Source organism: Crotalus tigris, unplaced genomic scaffold (assembly GCF_016545835.1).
Source record: "Crotalus tigris isolate CLP2741 ecotype Arizona unplaced genomic scaffold, ASM1654583v1 scf7180000018806.1695572, whole genome shotgun sequence".
NCBI classification, from domain to species: Eukaryota; Metazoa; Chordata; class Lepidosauria; order Squamata; family Viperidae; genus Crotalus; species Crotalus tigris.
The window spans coordinates 900,456-921,453 of NW_024097205.1; the positions used below are offsets into that span (position 1 = coordinate 900,456).

At 34.3% G+C, this 20,998-nt stretch overlaps 1 protein-coding gene across 2 annotated transcripts in view; it reads right to left on the reverse strand.

Annotated features, from left to right (window-relative positions):
- The window catches only part of ATG2B (autophagy related 2B), a 53,942-nt gene that overhangs the window by 23,141 nt on the left and 9,803 nt on the right, over positions 1-20,998 (reverse strand). The window contains exons 4-21 of one of the 2 annotated variants that reach the window (XM_039356191.1): positions 19,965-20,067; positions 19,386-19,545; positions 17,057-17,236; positions 16,230-16,326; positions 15,757-15,939; positions 14,609-14,763; positions 12,494-12,599; positions 10,933-11,194; positions 9,706-9,856; positions 8,923-9,018; positions 8,619-8,807; positions 7,173-7,446; positions 6,580-6,682; positions 5,588-5,783; positions 2,764-2,906; positions 1,635-1,792; positions 1,201-1,373; positions 638-788 (exon numbers count right to left, since the gene is read on the reverse strand). In XM_039356191.1, coding sequence (XP_039212125.1) covers positions 638-788; positions 1,201-1,373; positions 1,635-1,792; positions 2,764-2,906; positions 5,588-5,783; positions 6,580-6,682; positions 7,173-7,446; positions 8,619-8,807; positions 8,923-9,018; positions 9,706-9,856; positions 10,933-11,194; positions 12,494-12,599; positions 14,609-14,763; positions 15,757-15,939; positions 16,230-16,326; positions 17,057-17,236; positions 19,386-19,545; positions 19,965-20,067 — 2,880 coding nt within the window. Of the gene's footprint in view, positions 1-637; positions 789-1,200; positions 1,374-1,634; positions 1,793-2,763; positions 2,907-5,587; positions 5,784-6,579; positions 6,683-7,172; positions 7,447-8,618; positions 8,808-8,922; positions 9,019-9,705; positions 9,857-10,932; positions 11,195-12,493; positions 12,600-14,608; positions 14,764-15,756; positions 15,940-16,229; positions 16,327-17,056; positions 17,237-19,385; positions 19,546-19,964; positions 20,068-20,998 lie in introns of those variants that run through there. The other variant, XM_039356192.1, reaches the window with a different exon arrangement.

The window sequence follows — 20,998 nt, forward strand, 5'->3', positions numbered from 1 at the left end:
AGGAGTTTGATCCTGACCAGCTCAAGGTTGACTCAGCCTTCCATTCTAAGATTGATAAAATGAGGACCTACATTGTTGGGGGCAATATACTGACATTTATAAACCACTCAGAGAGTGCTGTAAAGCACTGTGAAGCGATATGTAAGTGCTATTGCTATTCCAAAGCATCTTTTATGAACAAAATCCAAAGCATTATACTATCCAGTTTTGACATAATTATTCCAAATTATTTCCATCTTTCTCTGTATAGATAGTTCTATAAACCACTAAAATTCTAATTAAATATAAACTACTGATAATAAAAGATGAGTTGTGAGATTAGGCAGCATACAAATGGAGATGGATGAATAAATACATCAATTATTGACCTTTTAATTTTTGTTCCATAAGCAAAATTAAAGTCCTACTATATTCTTAAAAACACTTAGCTCCAATTTTCTGAATGAAGTGTAATTAAATATAATTCTATTTTAGCAACACAGTAGTACAAAATTAATCTTTTAATACTAGCAAAAAAAGTTAATTATACACATTTGTTTGTTTCAAAAACTGTAATACATTTTATAATTTTCACTAACCCATCATTTCAAAAAGCTGAACACAAATTCATATTTACACTAACAGTTCAATTTCATACCTTGATGATATAAGTTGAGACTATTAGAATGGAGACATACATAATGTTTGTCTTCAAAACCTTCATACTTGGTTACACAAAATAAAGAACCATTACAAAATTCAAACCAAAATTCTCCATGTTTGTCTTCAAATACACTTCCATCATCCTGCTACAGAAAAAGTGAAATATATATATTAATATCATTTTCTGGTTGAATCTGATAGCCTTTGTTTTAGAATGAATTGTATTATTCCTAAGAATATTATTCTGCTTAATACACAAAGACAAAGACATCCTTGATCTGATCCTGACACCTGGTGCTCTGTCTACAATATGCAGCTTTCTTAGAACTATTATTGAAATGGTCGCTGCTGCTTTCTGAAGATCTTTTTTCTTCTCAATGTAGTCAATGGCCCTGGACTTCCCAGGTGCTCTCTTAACAGCTGTACTAACAGCTAGTTTTTTTTTTTTAATGAAAAATGTGTGGGGTTTTTGCCAAATGTAAGCATACCAAAATAGTGTTTTATACATAAAATCCTACATGTCCAACTACATTAGTCATTCATACTTTGGTATCTCACCTTGATATCTGTCAATATTGACAATAATCCATGGTTTATATTTAAAAGAAGTGAAAGAAAATTCTGTGTGCTTTTGTTTTGCAATTCGTTTTTTTTCCTTCTCCGGGAACAATAATTAGAATCAAGAGTGGAGAAATATTGTAATGTTTCCTCCTCAGATCCACTCTCATCATCTATAAAAAACAATTAAAGATTTAATTATTGGAACTAATAAAGATAGCTTGTTAACTATAAATCTAGGTGGACAATATACCTAGGTTGAGAGTACGTACAGATTTTCCCAGTATTAATTCTTAATTTTTTTTAAATAGATTACCATAAATACGTACTCCTATTTTTGTTTAACAGAATAACTTTGTGTGTGTATATATATATATATATATATATATATATATATATATATATATATATATATATATAATGGAATACATTACCATAATGAATAGTAGATTTGAACTGGTTAAAACTGTCTTTACTAAATGTGTTGATCAGCTGGCTGGCGACTGAAATCCCAACACCGTATGAAATATTCTCAAATGTTTCTACAGGAGAGGGAGCTGTGGGTTCCCACAATAATAGATCATTACTAATCCTAGAAAGAAAGAAAAAACTTGAATATTAACCAAGTAAATATGGGAACAAATTGAATCACAACAAATCTATATTGTAGAAAAATATTTTTAAAATGACTAACTATATGCAAATCAGTAATATATACTAACAGAGGAGTGAAACCTATGCATCAGAGAAACACCTGTATATCAGATAAACATAGGCTGGTAATTTACCTTTCCTTCCTTATTTACTATATTTGTTAAATATATTTGGAAGAAACATTAAGATAAGACAAAAAAGGGTAACTGTCTTACAACTCAACATGCAAATGTGTACAGGTAGTCCTCAACTTATGATCACATTTGAGCCCAAAATTTGTTGCTAAGTGAGACATTTGTTAAGTGAGCTTTGCCCATTTTATGTCATTTCTTACCACCGTTAAGTGAATCATTGCAACCAATGTTGCAATGGTTGTTAAGTGAATCTGGCTTCCCCACTGACTTTGCTTGTAAGAAGGTTGCAAAAGGTGATCACATGATCCCGGGACTGCAACTGTTATAAATATGAACCAGTTGCCAAGCATCTGAATTTTGATCACGTGGCCATGGGGATGCTGCAACAATCGTAAATGTGAAAAATGGACATAAGTCACTTTTTTCAGTGCTGTTGTAATTTTAAATGGTCACTAAACGAACTAATGTAAGTCAAGGAGTACCTGTAATATACTTCTTTAGAAACAGCACAGATACATACAAACATATGAATATGGTTCAAATATTTTCCAGAAATCAGAAATCAATTTATAGGCTGGTGCTCCAAAACACCTCATGCTTTTTCTTTGACAAACTAAGTATCCTGCACTTTCCTTTAATTGCTGAAAATACCTCTCAGCAGGCTAAGGAATTCTTAGGATCATGTGAAGATGTAATAACCGACTGCAGGGGAAGAAAGTTACCTTCCCAGATTTTTATTTCAACATGCCTCCAATGGCATTAATTTTATACTTGCCTATTGTAAAGTTTCTCATAAAAACTCTTGTTTGGTAATGTTAAATAAACATTTGGCAACATGAGTTCTAACACATAATGGGAATTGCTGATTGCTTTATCTTGAAACTCAGTCATCTCTATTGCATCTCCTGGCATCACCATCTATAAATGAAACAAATGGGAAAAATAAAACAGGCAGAAATAATAAAACTAGAAGTACAATCAGAAATGGAAACTCTAGTATCAATTTTAGCATATCCTCTTTCCAGAAAAAAAAAATTGGGCATATTTTCAAATAAACTTTGTTTAAATTCAATTTAAAAATTAAAATGGTTAAAATATTTATCACAATTTTGTTGTTGCCTCAACCCAGGACAATCAATTAATGTGAGATTTGAGGTGATAAAGGCTACCAAAACACACTAGACCTAGAGTCTTTGAATTTTATTTTTAAGTAGCACTTTGACTAATGTTGTCCATCAAATTTTATACTTAATCAAAGTACAGACATCTTGGAGACATGTTCATATACCAATTAAAACTAAAAAAGTTTTGAAAGCAAATAATTTTGTTTTGCAGAGAAGCTCTAAATCTAGGGACCTGCTAAGGTATCTGAAGTGTAATATTCTAAATGACCATCAACGTCCTACATTCCTAAGTATACAATAAAGTTCATAATTAAGCTTTTGGCAATTCTAAGTGTTGTACAGATTTGTCTTAGGGAAATAGTTTGTAATCATGCTAACTAATCACCTTAAATGAGCTTTCATGTTGGCTAAAGAGCTTATGATAATTAATCATTGGAAAGATGCAGTACACTAATGAGCACAAGCCATTTATCAAATGCTTACTGGGCAAAGCAATACTGTTTATTAGATCTGCCACTTCAGAAGATATATCTAGGTAGGAATGGTTAGGGTGCTTAGGAAGATTAATTCTATGTGTGGAAAGGTATGGCTTATTACATCCTATGTACAGGAGCTAGTATCAGCTGATCTATCCTCAAATAATTTGAGCTGGGGGAGGTTTAAAAAACACTGCCCTACATGAAACATTTCTATTAAGCAAAACAGATTTCTGGTAATATGGTTCTCCCCTGTAACTCTCAGAGCAGCTCTTTCAAAAGCAAAACTGAACACAGATTACCTATAATTATTTCCTATCTAATATTAAAAGGTACAAAGTCAGCTGGGCAACTTTGAGCTAATAATTTTCAGCCCTAGAGAAACCATGTCCAGTGGTATTGTCTTGTCTCAGTGTCTAGAGGATGCTGGAGTTTGGATGAGGAAGAACAGAAGTTTATTCCTAGCAGACCCAAGTGGCTGTAGAGTCGTAGACCACCTAATTCTTGGGAATCTTCTACTTTTGGACCTAAATAGAGTTACAGTGCCCCATGAGGTCTAGTATGCAATCTAGGTTTTATCCTGAGCTCTCAACTCTTCTCAAGGAGCAGGAGACAGATCTGGCTAGGAAGACTTTTCCACAAGTTCAGCTTGTACATCAATTGTATCCATTCCTGAACCAAGAAATCCTTATAACTACAATGGCTCACTTTGCAGGTGAACTACTGCATTAAGATCTACATAAGGCTGCGTACTTTATTTAATGCTACACATTTTAACAGCTTCCAGACTGGTTTTTGCTCAAAATTGGAGGAATAAGGGAACTCCAACGGAAGAAGAGATCCTGCATAAAATTTTATCATGTGCTGAGATGGACAGGCTTACAATGATTATGAAAGACAAGACAGAACACGAATACTTCGAAATCTGGGGCAAATTTTACCATTGGTATGAATTAAGGAGAACTGCTTAGACTTCAAGTTAATGGTAGAATTAAAAGATATATATAACTGTACATATAATTGTATATATAATTGTATTGTATAGAAGATGAGGCTTATATAGAGGTTAAGAACGATGTATTAAACTTTTGTACCATGATAGGAACTGATAGGAAAATTTATTCTGGAATGTCATGTTTGTCCAATGTTGTTTTAATTGTATTATGAATAAAAACATTTTAAAAAAATGAAAAAAAAAGACCTACATAAGGCTACTCTTGAAAATCACCAAGAGCTACAGCTGATCCAGAATGCAGCAGCAAATCATGCGCAATCATCATTTGTGCTGCTGCATTCTGAGACAGCCATGCCCAGAAAACACCTCTGTTCTGTGAGTTGCACTAATTATTATTAATTTCTGGGTACAATTGAAGGTTGTGATTATTTTTAAAGACTTGCATGGCTTAGAGCCTAATTATTTGAGGAATAATCTACCCTTCAGTAATGTCTGCCTGTCCTATATGATCCAACAGAACCAGCTTGCTTAGGGTCCCTTCAATTAAGCGGTATAATCAAGTTGGATGCAGGAAGCAAGTCTGTTGTACCTGGAACTACCTCTGGAGATCCACAAAGCCCTCAATCTGCTCTCCTTTAAATGAATTTTAAAAACTTGGCTATTCCTCTAAGCTTTACATTATCAGTGGTCAGGCCCCTTCAAGCTACTGCCGTATTTTTCTTATATATTATTTATATCTAATTATGAAGCCACCCAGAGTTGTTCTGTAGACTAGAAATGTAATGGATGAATGGTCAGATACTGAGTTTTACAGTATTTTATGATCAATAACTTCAAAATATAATTGTAAATGAAGCAGCACAGAACTAATTCTAAGTTCCTAAATTGAAATCAGGCTGTGCTTACTTGGCATTATTCTTTTTGTTAGTTTTATTAGTTGTGCTAATACATTTTGAGTTTAATACACAGATACCCTTTAAAAAACACACAATGTAAATTCCCAAAATCATATAAATGACCCCTAAACATGAATATTCATCCTACCTCTTCATTTTCAAACATTACTCTACGAGAGGAAAAGGGAGATGGTTCTGGTCTTCTAAGATCACATAGATCCTTCAGGGATTGACATACTCCTTCTTCTTCCTCATGAAAATGACCATCAATTTCCTCCTCTTCCTCCGGAGCCATTCTTTCCAAAATGGAGTGTACAGCAAGTGGGTTTATTTTCAGTACAATCCTGTTTTCCAAACAAGCAAATTAACACAGCAAATTCTCAAAACAGTTAAATGTTTTACATTGTTATGAAAGGTAAGCATGAAACAACATACATCCTTTTCATTCCTTTTCCTATAGCACCCTTTTCACCTTATACTATCGGGTTTTCTCATTTCATTCTTAACATTTCATATATTTTTAATGTCTTTATAAGCCAACAATATGATATGCTGATTTGTAAAGTGTTTCAATGATACTTTTATTCTTGATGTTTTAAATTATTATTACGTATATATCTTAATAATAGTTATGATGGATTGAGATGATGGGACCTAACTGACCTTGACAAATCTGGAAAAGGCTTCGCAGGGTCAGATCTTGTTAGTAATTAAATAGGGGGCCACCAGGAAATCCCAAAGGTGTAGATTAAAGTAGGAAATTTAAACATATCCTAGCAGAAGCAATGAGAAATCACTTGTATTATTGTCAAGAGAGCCATCTAGTTATTGTCACAGAGCATAGAGTTCCATACTTGACTTGAGGATTGTTTAATCGGGGGGTATGATAAAGCACCTCCACAGCAATAGGGGACGTGTCTAATTTATAAACATAAATAAAAAAATTATAATATTCAACTCTTACAATCACATTCAACCGTTTTTGCAATATTTGTCAGACTATAATTAATTTGGCTTTAATAATATGGTTTTTGGACAGGAAAACTCAGGATTTAAACAGGGAATAAATAAAACAAGCATTGTATGACAATGTATCAATGTTTTAAGAATGCAGTAGGAAGATGAAATATCTTTCTTTACCGTGGCCAGTCAAAATTGTCTGATGAAACCATTTCCCCAAGAACACCACTGGAAACTTTAAAAAACTGTATAGCTGATTGGTCTTCATTTTCTTCAAAAGATCCTACAACCAAAACAGAGAAAATAATTACATATGTTCCTATGAACAGTAGCAAAGCAATAACAAATCATACAGGAAACTTATTAAAATTGTCGTGTCTTTATATTCTTTACAAAAGAAATAGTCTTTTGCAACCATGATACTCAATTACATAGAAAAGTAGCTATCCTGTAAGTGCAGACTATGACCTCTTAAGGCAGAGATGGGGAACTATGGCTCCTTTATGACTTGTGGATTTCAACTCCCAGAAGTTATAAAAGAGCCATAGTTCCCCACCCCTGTCTTAAGACAACAAAAACATAAGGGCTTTATTTAAAGTTATAATTATTTTCATTTATATATCAAATGCATAAAATTATTTTCCTTTCCCTTCCTAAAGAACACTGTATTCTTAAAATAGAAAAATATGGAATAGTAAATAGGCTATTGTTACCCAACCACTTGTGTACTTATGGCACCCACTATTATAAACAGTTACTGGTTGCTTTCTTACCAGTTAGTTCTTTAAAAGTGAGCTCTAATTGAATTTGCTCTGAAGATGGCCCTCCAATAAATTCTGTTTTAAGTTCTGTGTCTGAAAATTCTAATTGAAGAATTTCCTTCTGAAGTGATTTTTTAAACCACGGTCCTCGTTCTGGATCTGATCGTAGGTCAGGTATTGGGAAGCGAACTGAAAGCTTCAGAGCTGGTGCAATCACTTGAACCGATACTTTACAATTAGTGGGAGTACGTGAATCATCCAGAAAAACTTCAGCAAACGCCTTGTGCTAAAATTGCATAATAAAAAATAAACACTGTTTTTAAAGCATGGGGGGGGGATTTAATTGAAATATATATATTTGTGTGTTATACTAAATTTCTTAGCTGAAACTGTCCATGTCTTATGGTTGCTATATACACAATGTAGTATTAAAACAAATAGATCATAAAACTGTTTATGAGATTTCTAAACTCACACTGGGAGTTTTTGCAAACTAACCCTTCACTCAGGGCTAGACATCTTCCCCATGTCATGTAATTCTGGGCAAGAGAAGATGAAATCCAGGCATACAGATACTAGAGTGGGATTGAAGATTCAATGGATCTCTGAATTCTAGAAAATATCTATAATTTTCACTAGATGGTGTATATTTTTTAGTAACTTTTACTATATATGTTTATGTATATAGGTAGTCAGGTTGCATCATTGCCCCCATCCCGCAGTCATGCAACCGCATGTCAGATGGGTCAGCTTTACAACAGGTTAAGGTGTTTCACAATGTTTTTTGTCCGTTTTCAGCATTTTTTGCTGATTTCTGACCAAAAAACGCCCATTCAAATGAATGGGCTTAGTTAATGAATGTGGCATTTGTTTAATGATCTTGAATTTTGCTTGACTATCACCACAAAAAAGGCCAGAAAATTACATCCAGTCATGCGGGTGCCTTGATTTATAAATGCAAGTCCAGGGTCAATTACTGTTGAGGACTATCCCTACAAATTAATGTTTGTATTTATGTATTTATTTATTTAAATATTTTGTATAGCCACCCATCTTATACTGAAACTTCCAACCAAGAGATACCTTTAGATCATCTCCTATGTATACATCACTCCACTAAAAGACATTTTTAGGCTGACGCTTTTCTTAATGCCTGGCTTTCCTCTCAGGCATTGGGTCAGGAAAATTCTGTCTAATATTATTGCTGAATTGCCTTGGTGAAATTTTTCTATTAGTTTTTATTCTATTTTGTGTATCTTACAACAATTTATTTTTGTTTTTTGTCTTTTTATTGTTTGCTGCTCTGGGTTATCTTGAGGATAGTTATATGAGTAATAAGTAAACAAATAGATAAAAAGCAAAAATGTCAGTACCTCAAACTTCCAACAAATCATTTTTTTCCATAAATAATCAAAATGTAACCAATACACAAGTAAAGCAGAATGATTTTCTACTTACCAGACTAATATGTTTGTTGTAAGAAGTGTACATATGGGATGCCATAGTTTCCACTGTGGTAAGCTTTTGTGGTTGAAGCAATGAATTTAGTCTGTCTACAATGCTAATATCCAGTTCACAGAATGCTGGACTCAACTTGACTTGTAAATCTGCTTTCTGGGGAACAGAGCTCAGTCTCCCCTGGCTACCCTGTTAATAAAACACTACAGACCTATTACAAATGTAAAATACTATTTCTACACAATTGCATAAATTTATATTTATATATTTAAAAAATCAGAGAAAACAATTTTATCAACTTTACCTGAGGCCCTTTATTGTTTGAGTGCTTGTAATGAAGTTGAAGGCATGAGGGAGAATGTAATTTGTTTTCTTGCTTTTCAGAGTTAAACCTAAGGAGCTTTAAAAGAAAGACAACAAAATTGCTAATAACTGTAATTAAGACAGCTTAGAAAAACCAAAAACACCATCTACCATTTTGTGAATGGGTTTCCACGTCTACTGTGAAATCCCCTCGGCCCTCCAAAATACTAGGGAGGAGGTGCAGACATGGAGTTATGGAATGGGAAATAAATCTGTTCTTTGGGTTATTACCACGCTAGCAGCAGATTATCAGAATGACATAAAATCCAATATATTTGGAAAAAAAATAAGAATGTTATTGTTCACCTCATTTCATTACATGATTTTTTCACCAAGCAACCCAGAGTATTGATATTTTCCTTGCTTTTTTATGTTATCTAGAGCAACCTGCAGCAATAGATTTTAGATCCCTAAAATTTTGTTTAGTTCTGTATTTTGCTACACCCTTGAATATTAGAAAAAATGGAGCCCCAAGGATTTTAAAGAGGAAAAAAAATAGTTAAGCATTTTGGATTATACTTCTGCCTGGAGCAACTTTTTCTAAACAGGTATTTCCAACCCAAATATCTAGCTACCAAAAAGTCAATTGTCATAAAGCAATCATGTTTACACATTTACCCACTGAATGCAATTTATATATATGTAAAAATATAAGGGAACACAATTTCATATTTTTCTCAAATGTGTTTCAATTGCTAATATTAACTTCATACATATAATTTACCTCTGTATAGTGAGGTATTTGGGAATGGGAGTCTGTAGAAAACAGGCATTCCAGAAGTTCCATCTGTCCAATAGATAAATCTGTATTCAAACACTGAGAGGTTGATCTTTGTCGCTGCTCATAGGACATTTTGAGGACCGTACCTATAAATCTATCATGAGAACAAAAGAACAAACCATTAATCAACGAACACATAGGTAATTGCTCTTTACTGATTGTTAAAAAGTTGTGGAAAGACAAAGTTTAATTGCCAAAATAAAAAAATTGTTTTGCTAACTTTTTCTAACATGCAATAATATCTCAAATACATGAAAAAATAATCTATTTCCAAATGCTATCTGCCACTAAAAAGAAAATTTGGTCAAGAATTAAAAAAAGAAAGAAAGAATGGCAAAACTTGCTCTGTAGTCCAGGCTTTGAAATTTCCCAAAAACATCCAACTGCCTACTCTGTGACGGAGAATGGTGGACAACTTCTTGCAAATAGAGGAAAAGGAATAATTTGGCTAGTTTGAGCTAGTGGTTAAGGGAACAGGTCAGAAAGCGGAAGAGCATGAGTTCAAGTTCTGCCCAAGGCATGAAAGCTGCATGACTTTGGACCAGTCACTCTCTCTCAGCCCAATCCACCTCACAGAGTTGTGGTTGTTGTAGGAAAAACAGGAAGAGGAAGATTGGATATGTTCACTATCTTGAATTATTTGTAAAAAATAATAAAGGTGAGATACAAGAACAGCTTGCCTCCAGAAGCAGTAAATGCTCCAACACTGGAAGTTTTTAAGAAGAGACTGGACAGCCATTTGTCCGAAATAGCGTAGGGTTTCCTGCCCGAGCAGGGGGTTGGACTAGATGACCTCCAAGGTCCCTTCCAACTTTACTACTATTACTAAATAAATAAATAAAAACAAAAATAAAAAATACTCCAATGCAATTTGTCTCCATACTTAAAATCATCAACCAGGCACTTTAAACAGGTTCTACCATAATATGTTTCATATCAACAACAAATTCAACTGTTGTTGAATAAATTACTGTGGATTTCTTACTACAATTAGGAGGGATTCAAATCAGATTTCTATTCAAAGGATTATCTTTTATGTTTGAAAGCTGTTATGCTTTAATGTAAATGTATAAATTAACTAAACAATAAATTAATGTTATTCCATCATCATTCATATAGACTATTGTTGCTTTGTTTGTTCTATTAGTAGATAAACAAGAAAAAATGTACCGAAGGTGGTCATGTGAACAAGCCTTTGCAAATATTTTTCGGAGCAACAAAAAATCATCTGTGGGAATCTGAGCTGGATCAACTTTTTCTATCTGGGTAAAAAAATCCTGTGCCATTGATGTTAGCGGGCTAATGTTTATTGAAGTTTCAGGTGGTGGTAAAGGATCAATATGGAGCACGGACATCGAGAAAGCACCCACTACTAGCCTAAAAAGAAGTTCAGGTTTAGACTCATCCACTGAAATAGATCTGGATGGAAGAGCTGGAATGAAATAAAAATTATACTATTTAAAATAGTTTTCAACAGTTTGTCTTTACAATTTAACATCACTTTTAATTACTATAACGTCAGCATTAAGTATTAAATTATAACTGTAATATAGTATTACTGTATTGTATTATTAATCAAATCATATATACAGAAGCTAGATACCTTATCTATGTAATTGAGGCATTTGAAATTCTGCTTATGTAAGAAAGTAGCATTTGTATTAACTAAATATATATTACATTATATGCTTAATATTATACTTACCTTCTTAAGTAAAGAGAATTTCAAATATGCCTTAACTCACTATATAAATAAGGTATCTAGCTACCTTATTTATGCTTTTCAATAATAAAAATACAAATAATTTAAAAAGTAAATATGTGGTATATCATATTTAAATTCACACTTAGCAATATATATATATATGGAAGCAAGCATAGCTTAGTTACATTCTTGCATTTTTAGCGTTCTCAGTTATGAAAATATAAGTAATGTGGGAGGGATTGAAACAAGAAACGTATATACTATCCAAATTTTATGAAATAGAGCTGAATAAAATTATTAGCAGAATTTCATATATAAAAAGTCAAATAAGTTACTTCAGTTTGACCTTTTGAAACACCCAAAAATCAGCTGCTACTTTTGATCCAATAAGATTAAATATGCTAACGCAGCTAGTCCTCGACTTACAACAGTTCATTTAGTGACTGTTCAAAGTTACAACAGCAGTGAAAAAAGTGATTTATGACTGTTTTTCACACTCATGACCATTGCAGCCCCATAGTCATGTGATCAAAATCCAGATGCTTGGCACTGGTTCATATTTATGACTGTTGCAGTGTCTCCGGGGCCATGTGATCACCTTTTCAACCTTCTAAACAGCAAAGTGAACAGAGAAACCAGAAGCCACTTAACAACCTTGTCACTCCCTTAACAATTTCAGTGATTCACTGAACAATTGTTAAAAAGGGTTGTAAAATGGGGCAAAGCTCACCTAGTAACTGTCTCACTTAGCAACAGAAATTTTGGGCTCAATTGCAGTTGTAAGTTGAGGACTATCTGTTTCAGTAAGCCTCTTAACCAGGTAAAGAAAGAGATTACTGTGACACCTTAGTTTATGAATATTGGAAATCTTGCTTCTGATTTAAAATGAGGAGACTAATAATAAAAGAGCAGGTGAAAATAAAAGTACTAAAAGTAACAAACAAAAAGGTTTTATTGCACAGTGTTGAAAACTATGCTATGCTGATTTTGAATACTGAGGCATGCTATTCCCCAATTTTCACTTACAAGTTCTTCGTAGTGGAACTGAATGATCAGTGTTAGGAGTAAATGATGCACTTCTCAACTGTGGCAGTTCCTGCTTGTTTTGATCAAATTCTCCCCATGTTGACTCCTATTAAAATAAGAACATAAATGTTATTATGCTTGCATTATGTAACATTTCAGCACTCTGTAAGTTATTTAATAATAAATGACAGAAATGTTCCCCCCCCCCCAAAAAAAATGTAATGTATATCTGCCTGTGTTGTGGGTTGGGTCCGTCAACACAAGTCATGACTCAATTACTCTCTTTGGGAGAGTAATTGAATTTCATAAGAGCCAAAAGTATTCCCTACTGAAAAAATTATTACAAATGACAATGGTCTCCAACCATTTTTAGGTAAGATTACTGAGAAAGTGATTTGACTACACTTATGGAGATCTCTCTCTGAAGCAGTAGGCATGAACTTAAATGGACTCCAGAAGATGGTAGGGGACAGGAAGACCTGGAGGAACGTTGTCCATGGGTTGCGATGGGTCGGACACGACTTCGCAATTAACAATAACAACATGGAGATCTCTGGATGAAATGTATTATTTGGACTCTTTTCAATCAGGACCCAGGTCTGGGCATGCAATTAAGATTGTATTCATCACTTTTGTTGATGATTACTGCAGGAACAGAATATAGGGACTACAATCATCATGGTTCCATTCTGTCCAACAAAATGGCCTTTGATAACATTAATCTGGATTGACTGAAAAAGCTGGAAGATGGGTACTCTTCTTCAGTGGTTTTCATTCATGACTGGGCTTTTCCAGATATAGTGGACAGAGAGATATGGTGGTGCCACTTTGCTATGGGTTACTGGAAGGCTTACTCTCTTCCCCTCTATTGCCTGAACGTTCATAGGAACTAGCCACCAGTACAATGTAAAGTATTATCAATATGCTGATGATACCCAATTATATATGTCTACCCAGGGCTGATAAAGAAATGGAATGAAGATCCTGATTATTGCTGAAAGCTTTTGTGCTGAGCAGCATTCTCTTAGATGGAGCTATGCTGCAATTTGAACTCATGATACTTGTTGTTCCAGGTGGAGGATATAACCAGTAGTGCACAATTAGTTATTGTGTGCCTATTGCAGTCTTTCCTGGATCACTTATTGAAGTCATTAATGCTCTTGTTACCTCACAGCTTGATTATAACAATGATCTTAAGAGCAGCTGCTCTTGAATGCCATCCAAAAGTTTCAGTTGTAAAATATACTGCAATCTCTGTAGTTATGATAATACCAAGGTTCACCAATACCACTAATATGGGAGTAGCAATGGCTGCCAAATAGCTTTTAGATGCAATTCAAGGTGCTGGCTGATACTTTAAAACCCCAACCGGCTCAAGCACTGTATATATCTGTTACCATGTTCTCCAAGGTGATTTTGACTGTTCAGTAAAATCCAGGATAAAGAGTTTGTTGTGAGCCCCCTCACTAGTGGATGCTTGCTTCAAGGATCTGGGATTAACTCTTCTCAGTAATGGCTCCCTTCCTTTGGAAAGTATGTCCCCAGATATGACCTTACTAATTTTTTGGATAACTATAAAAAACATAACTCTTCAGAAAGGATCTGGAGAGAAGTAAAATTATGCTATATGTGAATAGTGACATACAATTTTTACTGTTTTTAACTGTACCAATATTTGTTTTGAAACTTATTTTATAAATATAAGAGCTTCAATTTCTACAGAAATACAACAGCATATAAGATGTTGTAACACAAATAAATAAATACGATAGGTAGACAGGAAGAGAGACATTTTTGGAAACAAATGAGCTGCGGCAGAATCAGGATTAGCTTGTCCACAACTCATGCATTTTGCCTCTAAAGCCAATCAGACCATTATGGACTGTGCTATTTACAAACATATATTAAAAACTTGGAGAATTAACCAGCACAAAACTTACTGCAATAAGCAGAACCAATACTAGGGTAGTAAATGTGATTGTACGTTGGATAACTGGCATGTTTGCTTTTGGCCATGGTTATCACTAAATTTAGCTTAGTATATTCTACAAACACAATCGCTCCCAAACACAAAAAGTTCCTTTGCTCAAATGCAAACAGTTAAGTACTACATACTGCGGCAGCACCAAGTGGAGATCCTGCTGGGGTAGCAGTATATGTACTAGTTAAAGAAAGATCTAAATCCATAGTTGGTGGTTCTCCAAGAGGTGGCAATGAAGAAAGACTGTGAGACATCTCCATGTCAGCCATTGAAAAGAAAACCTCTTCTTCTAAAAGAAAAAAATAGATATGTTTGTAACATTCAAAATAAAAAAAACAAAGAGAGAGAGAGAAGGAGGAAATCATATATATACATGTACGTACCGTGTATTGAATCATATATATTTCCCTAAAAGCCACTATATAATTTAAGATTATCTGGAATTTCTTCTACACCAACTTCCCCACTGTCAAATTCTTAGTATATCATGGTAATTGAGAAGTATATTATCTAGTATAACAATAAACTATACATATTTAACACTGGTTAACTATTAATAATATATCAACAAAGCTCACTAGCTACTTATCAGCATTCACAAGTGAGAAAATGTGCAAATAATGAAATAGGCATCATGATTCAAATATCACAACTTATCTACTTGCATCATATGTTGGAACATAAATGTTTTAAAGGTGGAATTTGAATGATAACATTAGATATGCTTGTTACTACTTTTGTCTCATTGTTTCTTGCTGTGTCACAAGAGACAATGGGATTGCTCTTAGACAATAAAAATATATCATATTCAAAATTAAATCTGATGTCTAAGTGCTTAAGACCTTTCTTTCATTCTGAGATGTTATGTTCAATATTATTCAATGACTTTAAAATATTTAGTATGAACTGATGATACTCAGGCTTTGACTCATAAAAATACTTCGGTCTGAGGGATGTTGTTTTACTAATTTTACAGGTGTTGTATTGTGGATATTTAATGAGTTTTATGCAAGCTGTCAATACTTCTGAATTGTGGAGGAGTAGAAAGGAGGAAAATAAACAAATATTGAATTTCTTACAATTCAATTTTTCAATCACTGATTTATGCTAAGCTACAATGGCCACTATTATGTGGCTTGTTTGTTTCTGGCTAAATGCAATGTTTAATTCTATAAGATCAAGTCCATAAATCATTATTTAAAACTCATAAGTTAGCATTATTTGCAAACCCATATAAATAGCAATATGCCCATATACTAGGAAGCTTAGGTTGTTTGCTCACCACGACTTGAAGGAGTTCTAGCTGCCTCAGCTTCATAAAAATTCATATCAGACTTTGTACCTACTGGCAAAGTTTCTTTTCTCAAGTAACGATTGAGCTCCATCTGAATTCGATACTCATCTTCTTGTTGCATTGGCCGATTTTTTCTATCTTTATTAGATAATTCTATTCTGCCAGGATTCTCTGCAATGAAACACAAAATAGAAGAAATATGCTCTCTATTTCTCTAAGTCCCAGGAAACACAATTTTCCCCACCTTAGCTTCAAAGCCTACTGTATATTTGAAATAATTCAGCCCCATTGTTCCAATGTTGGCATAACATTATCAGCCCTGCTTCCCCTTTAAAAGCTGTACCCTTCCTGTAACTACATTAAAAAAAAGTTGCCAGCAAATATTTAAAACCTTGGCAACATGCAAAACTCAGATTGTTCCCTTTATTTCAATTATATTAATCAACACAATTTCAACTTACCTGGTCTGGCAATGGCTGCAAACATATCCAATAAAAGATGTACTTGTCTGGGTGACAGGAACAGGTGTATGGAATCTATCTGTCCATCTACGTCCAGCTTAAAAAAAATAATACATTTGATAAGAACCAGTTATCGCAGTTATCAGTCTTGCCATTGAACAAAAATAGTACTTTCATCTCTGATTTTAATTCTTTATCTTCTGAAATAAACTGTGGATACTGTTAGTCTGTGAAATATAATGACTTATTAGAATCCAGCTTGCATATTAGTTTTGATTAGCATTCGTATGTCTTAGCTTAGTTGTCTATAAAACTTCTTTGGTATGTCCAAACTGAACAGTCTCCTTTTACATACATAGAAGTTAGCATCTCGAGCTCCAAGCTTTATTACTATGTGCAGACATGCTTATACATCTGAAATATATGGTATCCATAGAAAAGAATATTTGGGGGGGCAGGTTGAACTGGGAAGTCCTTAGTTCTCTCTGAGCTTAGTTGTCTTCTTGCAGACATTACCCATCTAGGTAACATCATTAGTGCTGATGATATTGCACAGTTGGATAATGAAACATTTACAAGAAAGCAAGCATACACACTTCAGATTATCTGCGCTGATTTTAAATAATGAACAAACAATGGCTTAATATAATTACAACATGCTTATCCTTCACTTTTACACAGTAGACTAAACAGAGTTCAACTATATACAAAAAAACTTTATCAAGGAAAAATGGAATGCAGAATAAAGAGAGATATTTACACCCAGACTTGAATAACATGTACCAATGGGGGGAAGGGGGAAAATATGACTACAATCAACAACTAACCTTTGCTCCTGGAAGCACTTCATTTTGCTTTAATGTAAGACTCAGTTCCATTCTTCCAATCAACTTACATATTTGCACAGGATCTGAGAGAGAAACTTCAGGTAGATTTCGTGGTAGTTGAGGATGTGGCTCATACATAATTTTTGGATTCCAGCTAGGTGAAAGCTTTGGTTCTGCTAACTTTAAAATAAATAAATAAAATACATTTTCAGAGGTAATATAAAAGCACACTTTCTTGCTGTGTGCAGAAATATATGTATTCAAGCTATTTGAAAACTATAGTACATAATTTTCAGTACTAGCATAAAACTAAAAACACAAGAATAATGGGATAAAAACATTGTTAACATTACAAATTTAACAGAGATTTTATAGCAAAATGTTTCTGCAATTTCCCTGCCTTATGTCCTGGCCTTCTAGAGGAATATGAAGATATGACTCTGCCAACTTGCATGGGGATCCAAGGGCACTATGCAACCTTGGGGGTGCCTTAAGAGTGCTCTTTCTGCCCTTTAACTTATCTTTTTTCTTTATTTTTACTTGATTTTCATCAAGTTTAGTCTATTTTAATTTATCTTTTTATATGGTTCTATGATTTTCACTTATAAACCACCCAGAGACATTTAGATAATGAGATGGGTAGTATCTAATTTGATAAATAAACATAGTGCATAATACTTTGACCAGAATGTGATATAGGTCACTTAGATTATGAGTTGGATTTATACATTAGCATATGCCAAACTGTTTAACAAACTCCTTGTTTTATTGTCCTAGTTTGTAGCAAGATAACTCTAATTTAGGAAGCACCCTTCCTCACTTCATTTCTTTTTAATACAAAACTAAACACCAACCTAACAGAGACAATAGATCTTAAAGGCATTTTAAATAATAACATGGTTGGTGGTGATAGATCTGTGCTTTACAGGAAACTGCCCAGAAAAAAAAGGCAATGGTAAATTGAAATAATATTAAACAATTTGGGAGACTGACCATGAAGCAACATTGAATATTTAATTCAGAATATTTTATACTGCTATATGTTACAAACACATGATAATCTGTGTGGCTGGATTTAACAAAATTTTGGTAAATGCTAAATTGCTCAATTTAGCTTTCACAAAAACAGACATTCAAAACTGCAAACGCTTGGGAGAGAAAATATGAAAATTGGGAGAGAAACTGGCAAGAATGCTTACCTTAAAGCAGGAATGCTTTAAATACATAATTATGTACAATACATACAGATAACTATACAGGTAGTCCTTGCTTATTGATGGTAACTGGAGGAGCAAGGTCTGTTGCTTAGTGACAAAGTCATAAAGCACAATGTCACGTAACCTCACCAACTTATGACAGCAGTTTGATTGTCCCAGTTGCCAATGTTAGGCAAATTCCACAAAACTGCAGGTTGGTCAAATGATTATCATTTGCAATTTCTTGTAGATTTCCCCACTGATTTTGCTTAATGGAACTTGACAGTGAAGATTGCAGGTAGTAATCAGGGATGCTACATTGGCTGCAACTACAAGTCTCTCTTGTTTAGCATCATCATAACTTCAAATGCATCACTAAACAAGTGGATGTTAAGCAAGGACTACCTGTATATAAATTTATGTATATTTTCAGTCTCCATCATGACAAATACTATACAAGTCCTTGGAATATTGACAATGACAGCAACTATCTAGTCTGAATAGATGGAAGGTTACTATCTCTGCTGAATAACTACCAGGTCCATGGAACTGAAGTTTTGGTCATGAGACTGCCATTTTCTTCACTGGAAGTTCAACTGGAATTGGGGGCTGCTCCATATGGAAGAAGCCCCTTGAACATCCACTGAATACTTTGTGTCAACACTTTTTAATGGTCCCTCATGCCTCTGAGGTCAGAGGGAAAAGCAATGATTTTCAATTTTGTCGGCCAAATAATGGAACACTCTCCCACTAAAGTTAGGCTATCACTTTTGCTGGCCTGCTAAAAACACTGATCAGTGGAGGGAATTTACAAAATAAATGGTTGCTACAACACATTAGCACAGGGGTCTTCAAACTTGGCCCTTTTATGACTCATGGACTTCAACTCCCAGAATTCCTCAGCCAGTGTGCCTGGCTGAGGAATTTTGGGAGTTAAAGTCCATGAGTCATAAAAGGGCCGAGTTTGAAGACCCCTGCATTAGCATTTTGTATTTCTATATTATATTATTTTTTTGTTTTTATTGAATCAATATTATGCTTTCAATTTATTTTGCTTTTATGGATTCATATTTTGAATTCTGAATTTCTGGAGTTATAGAAATACAATAAACAAAAAAAATACAGAATTTTACCAACTGTGTAGTGGAACAGATTGGAGAGGATTTTGCTGATGCTGGAAATTCATCCCAAAAAAATGAAACACCTGAGAGCTGTAATAGTTTGTGAGCAAAAGCTGTGGGCTGATGTACATTTCCAGAAAATTCATCAGCAGTTTCATCACAGTACATCGTTCTGTAAGCAGAAATCAATAATGAAATAAGAATAGAATATAAATTTATAATTTTCTTCTTTATATCAAACAAATAGCTTCAAAGAAAAAAACCAAGAAAGTCCAGTTGCCTTTTGGAAAAAGCACCTTTGGGACAATCATGACCTGGATTATTGAGAATCTCCATAAAAATCTAGCAAAGCATTATTGTATCACATGAGCACAGAAGCATATGCAGCTTAACCTCTAATAACATTAATGCACTAATTTAATTACAAAATTCCTCCATTTTCTTACATGTTTAAAATCCTAATCACTATTGCTACAGACATAATGTCAAGTTCTGTTATTGAGTAATACAGTAGAACCTTTATTTTAAATTCTCATAAAGTACTGATTCTATTCCAGCCATCATTTAAAATAATAAATAAAACTCACTTACTTCTCAATATGAATTTCCAGTGCTGTTCCACTTTTAGAATTATCTGGCACATGTTCAATTCTCAGAACAGTGTCTAAAAAATTGATTTTCACTCTTCTTAAAACTATAGTGAAAATACCAAGATAACAAGTAGTGTTAACACCTGCTGGGTTCAGACTAGGTAGAAAGAATCATGTTATCAAAACAAAGCCAATACACATCACACTGAGCAGTAAACTACCGTTTATAAATCATGATTGATCACATAATATATTGAGCCAGATGAAAATAAATACTTAAAAATCTATATAATGTTGCATCAGCTAAGTAGATACTGAAGTGCCTATTTCTAAAGCATCCGCTGGGTGATGTAGAAGATGATCAGATTGAGCTCCAGGGTGGAATTAAACACATCATGTTTGGAACTACTAAGGCCCCAAAAGAGACCTAAGTCCAGCCATCCTTGGAGTATCTGGACTCTGGTGCCAAATTGCCTTGACCATTCATAGACCAGATTCCTGCATATACTGTGTTTCCCCGAAAGTAAGACCTACCCCCAAAATAAGCCCTAGCTTTATTTTTGAAGGTGGGCCTAATATAAGCCCTACCTCAAAAGTAAGCCCTAGTTTTGCAAGGCGCACACCTAAAAATAAAAAAAAACTAGGGTGGGTGTGGGGGGTTGGAGCTGCCCCATGTGCCTTGCACCCACTTATCATTGCAGCCATGCCTCCCATGAATCAACATTTGCCTTGTTGGCCCACTTCTTCTGCGGCGCCCCCCAGCCTGCATTTTGCCATCAGAGGCCTTCCGGAAAGGCCTCTGATGGCAAAATGCAGGCTGGGGGGGGGGGATGCTGTGTGCATCAATCCTGAGCTCCATTCTCAGTTGTAGATGCATTTCCTTTGGCAGCAGAAGAAGTGGGCCGGCTGGGCGGGGCTGTCGATGCCACCGCTGCAAGGTGAGACCATGGAAAAGATACCCCCTGAAAATAAGACCTGATGCCTCTTTTGGAGGCAAAAAAAAAAAAGACCAGGTCTTATTTTTGGAAAAACATG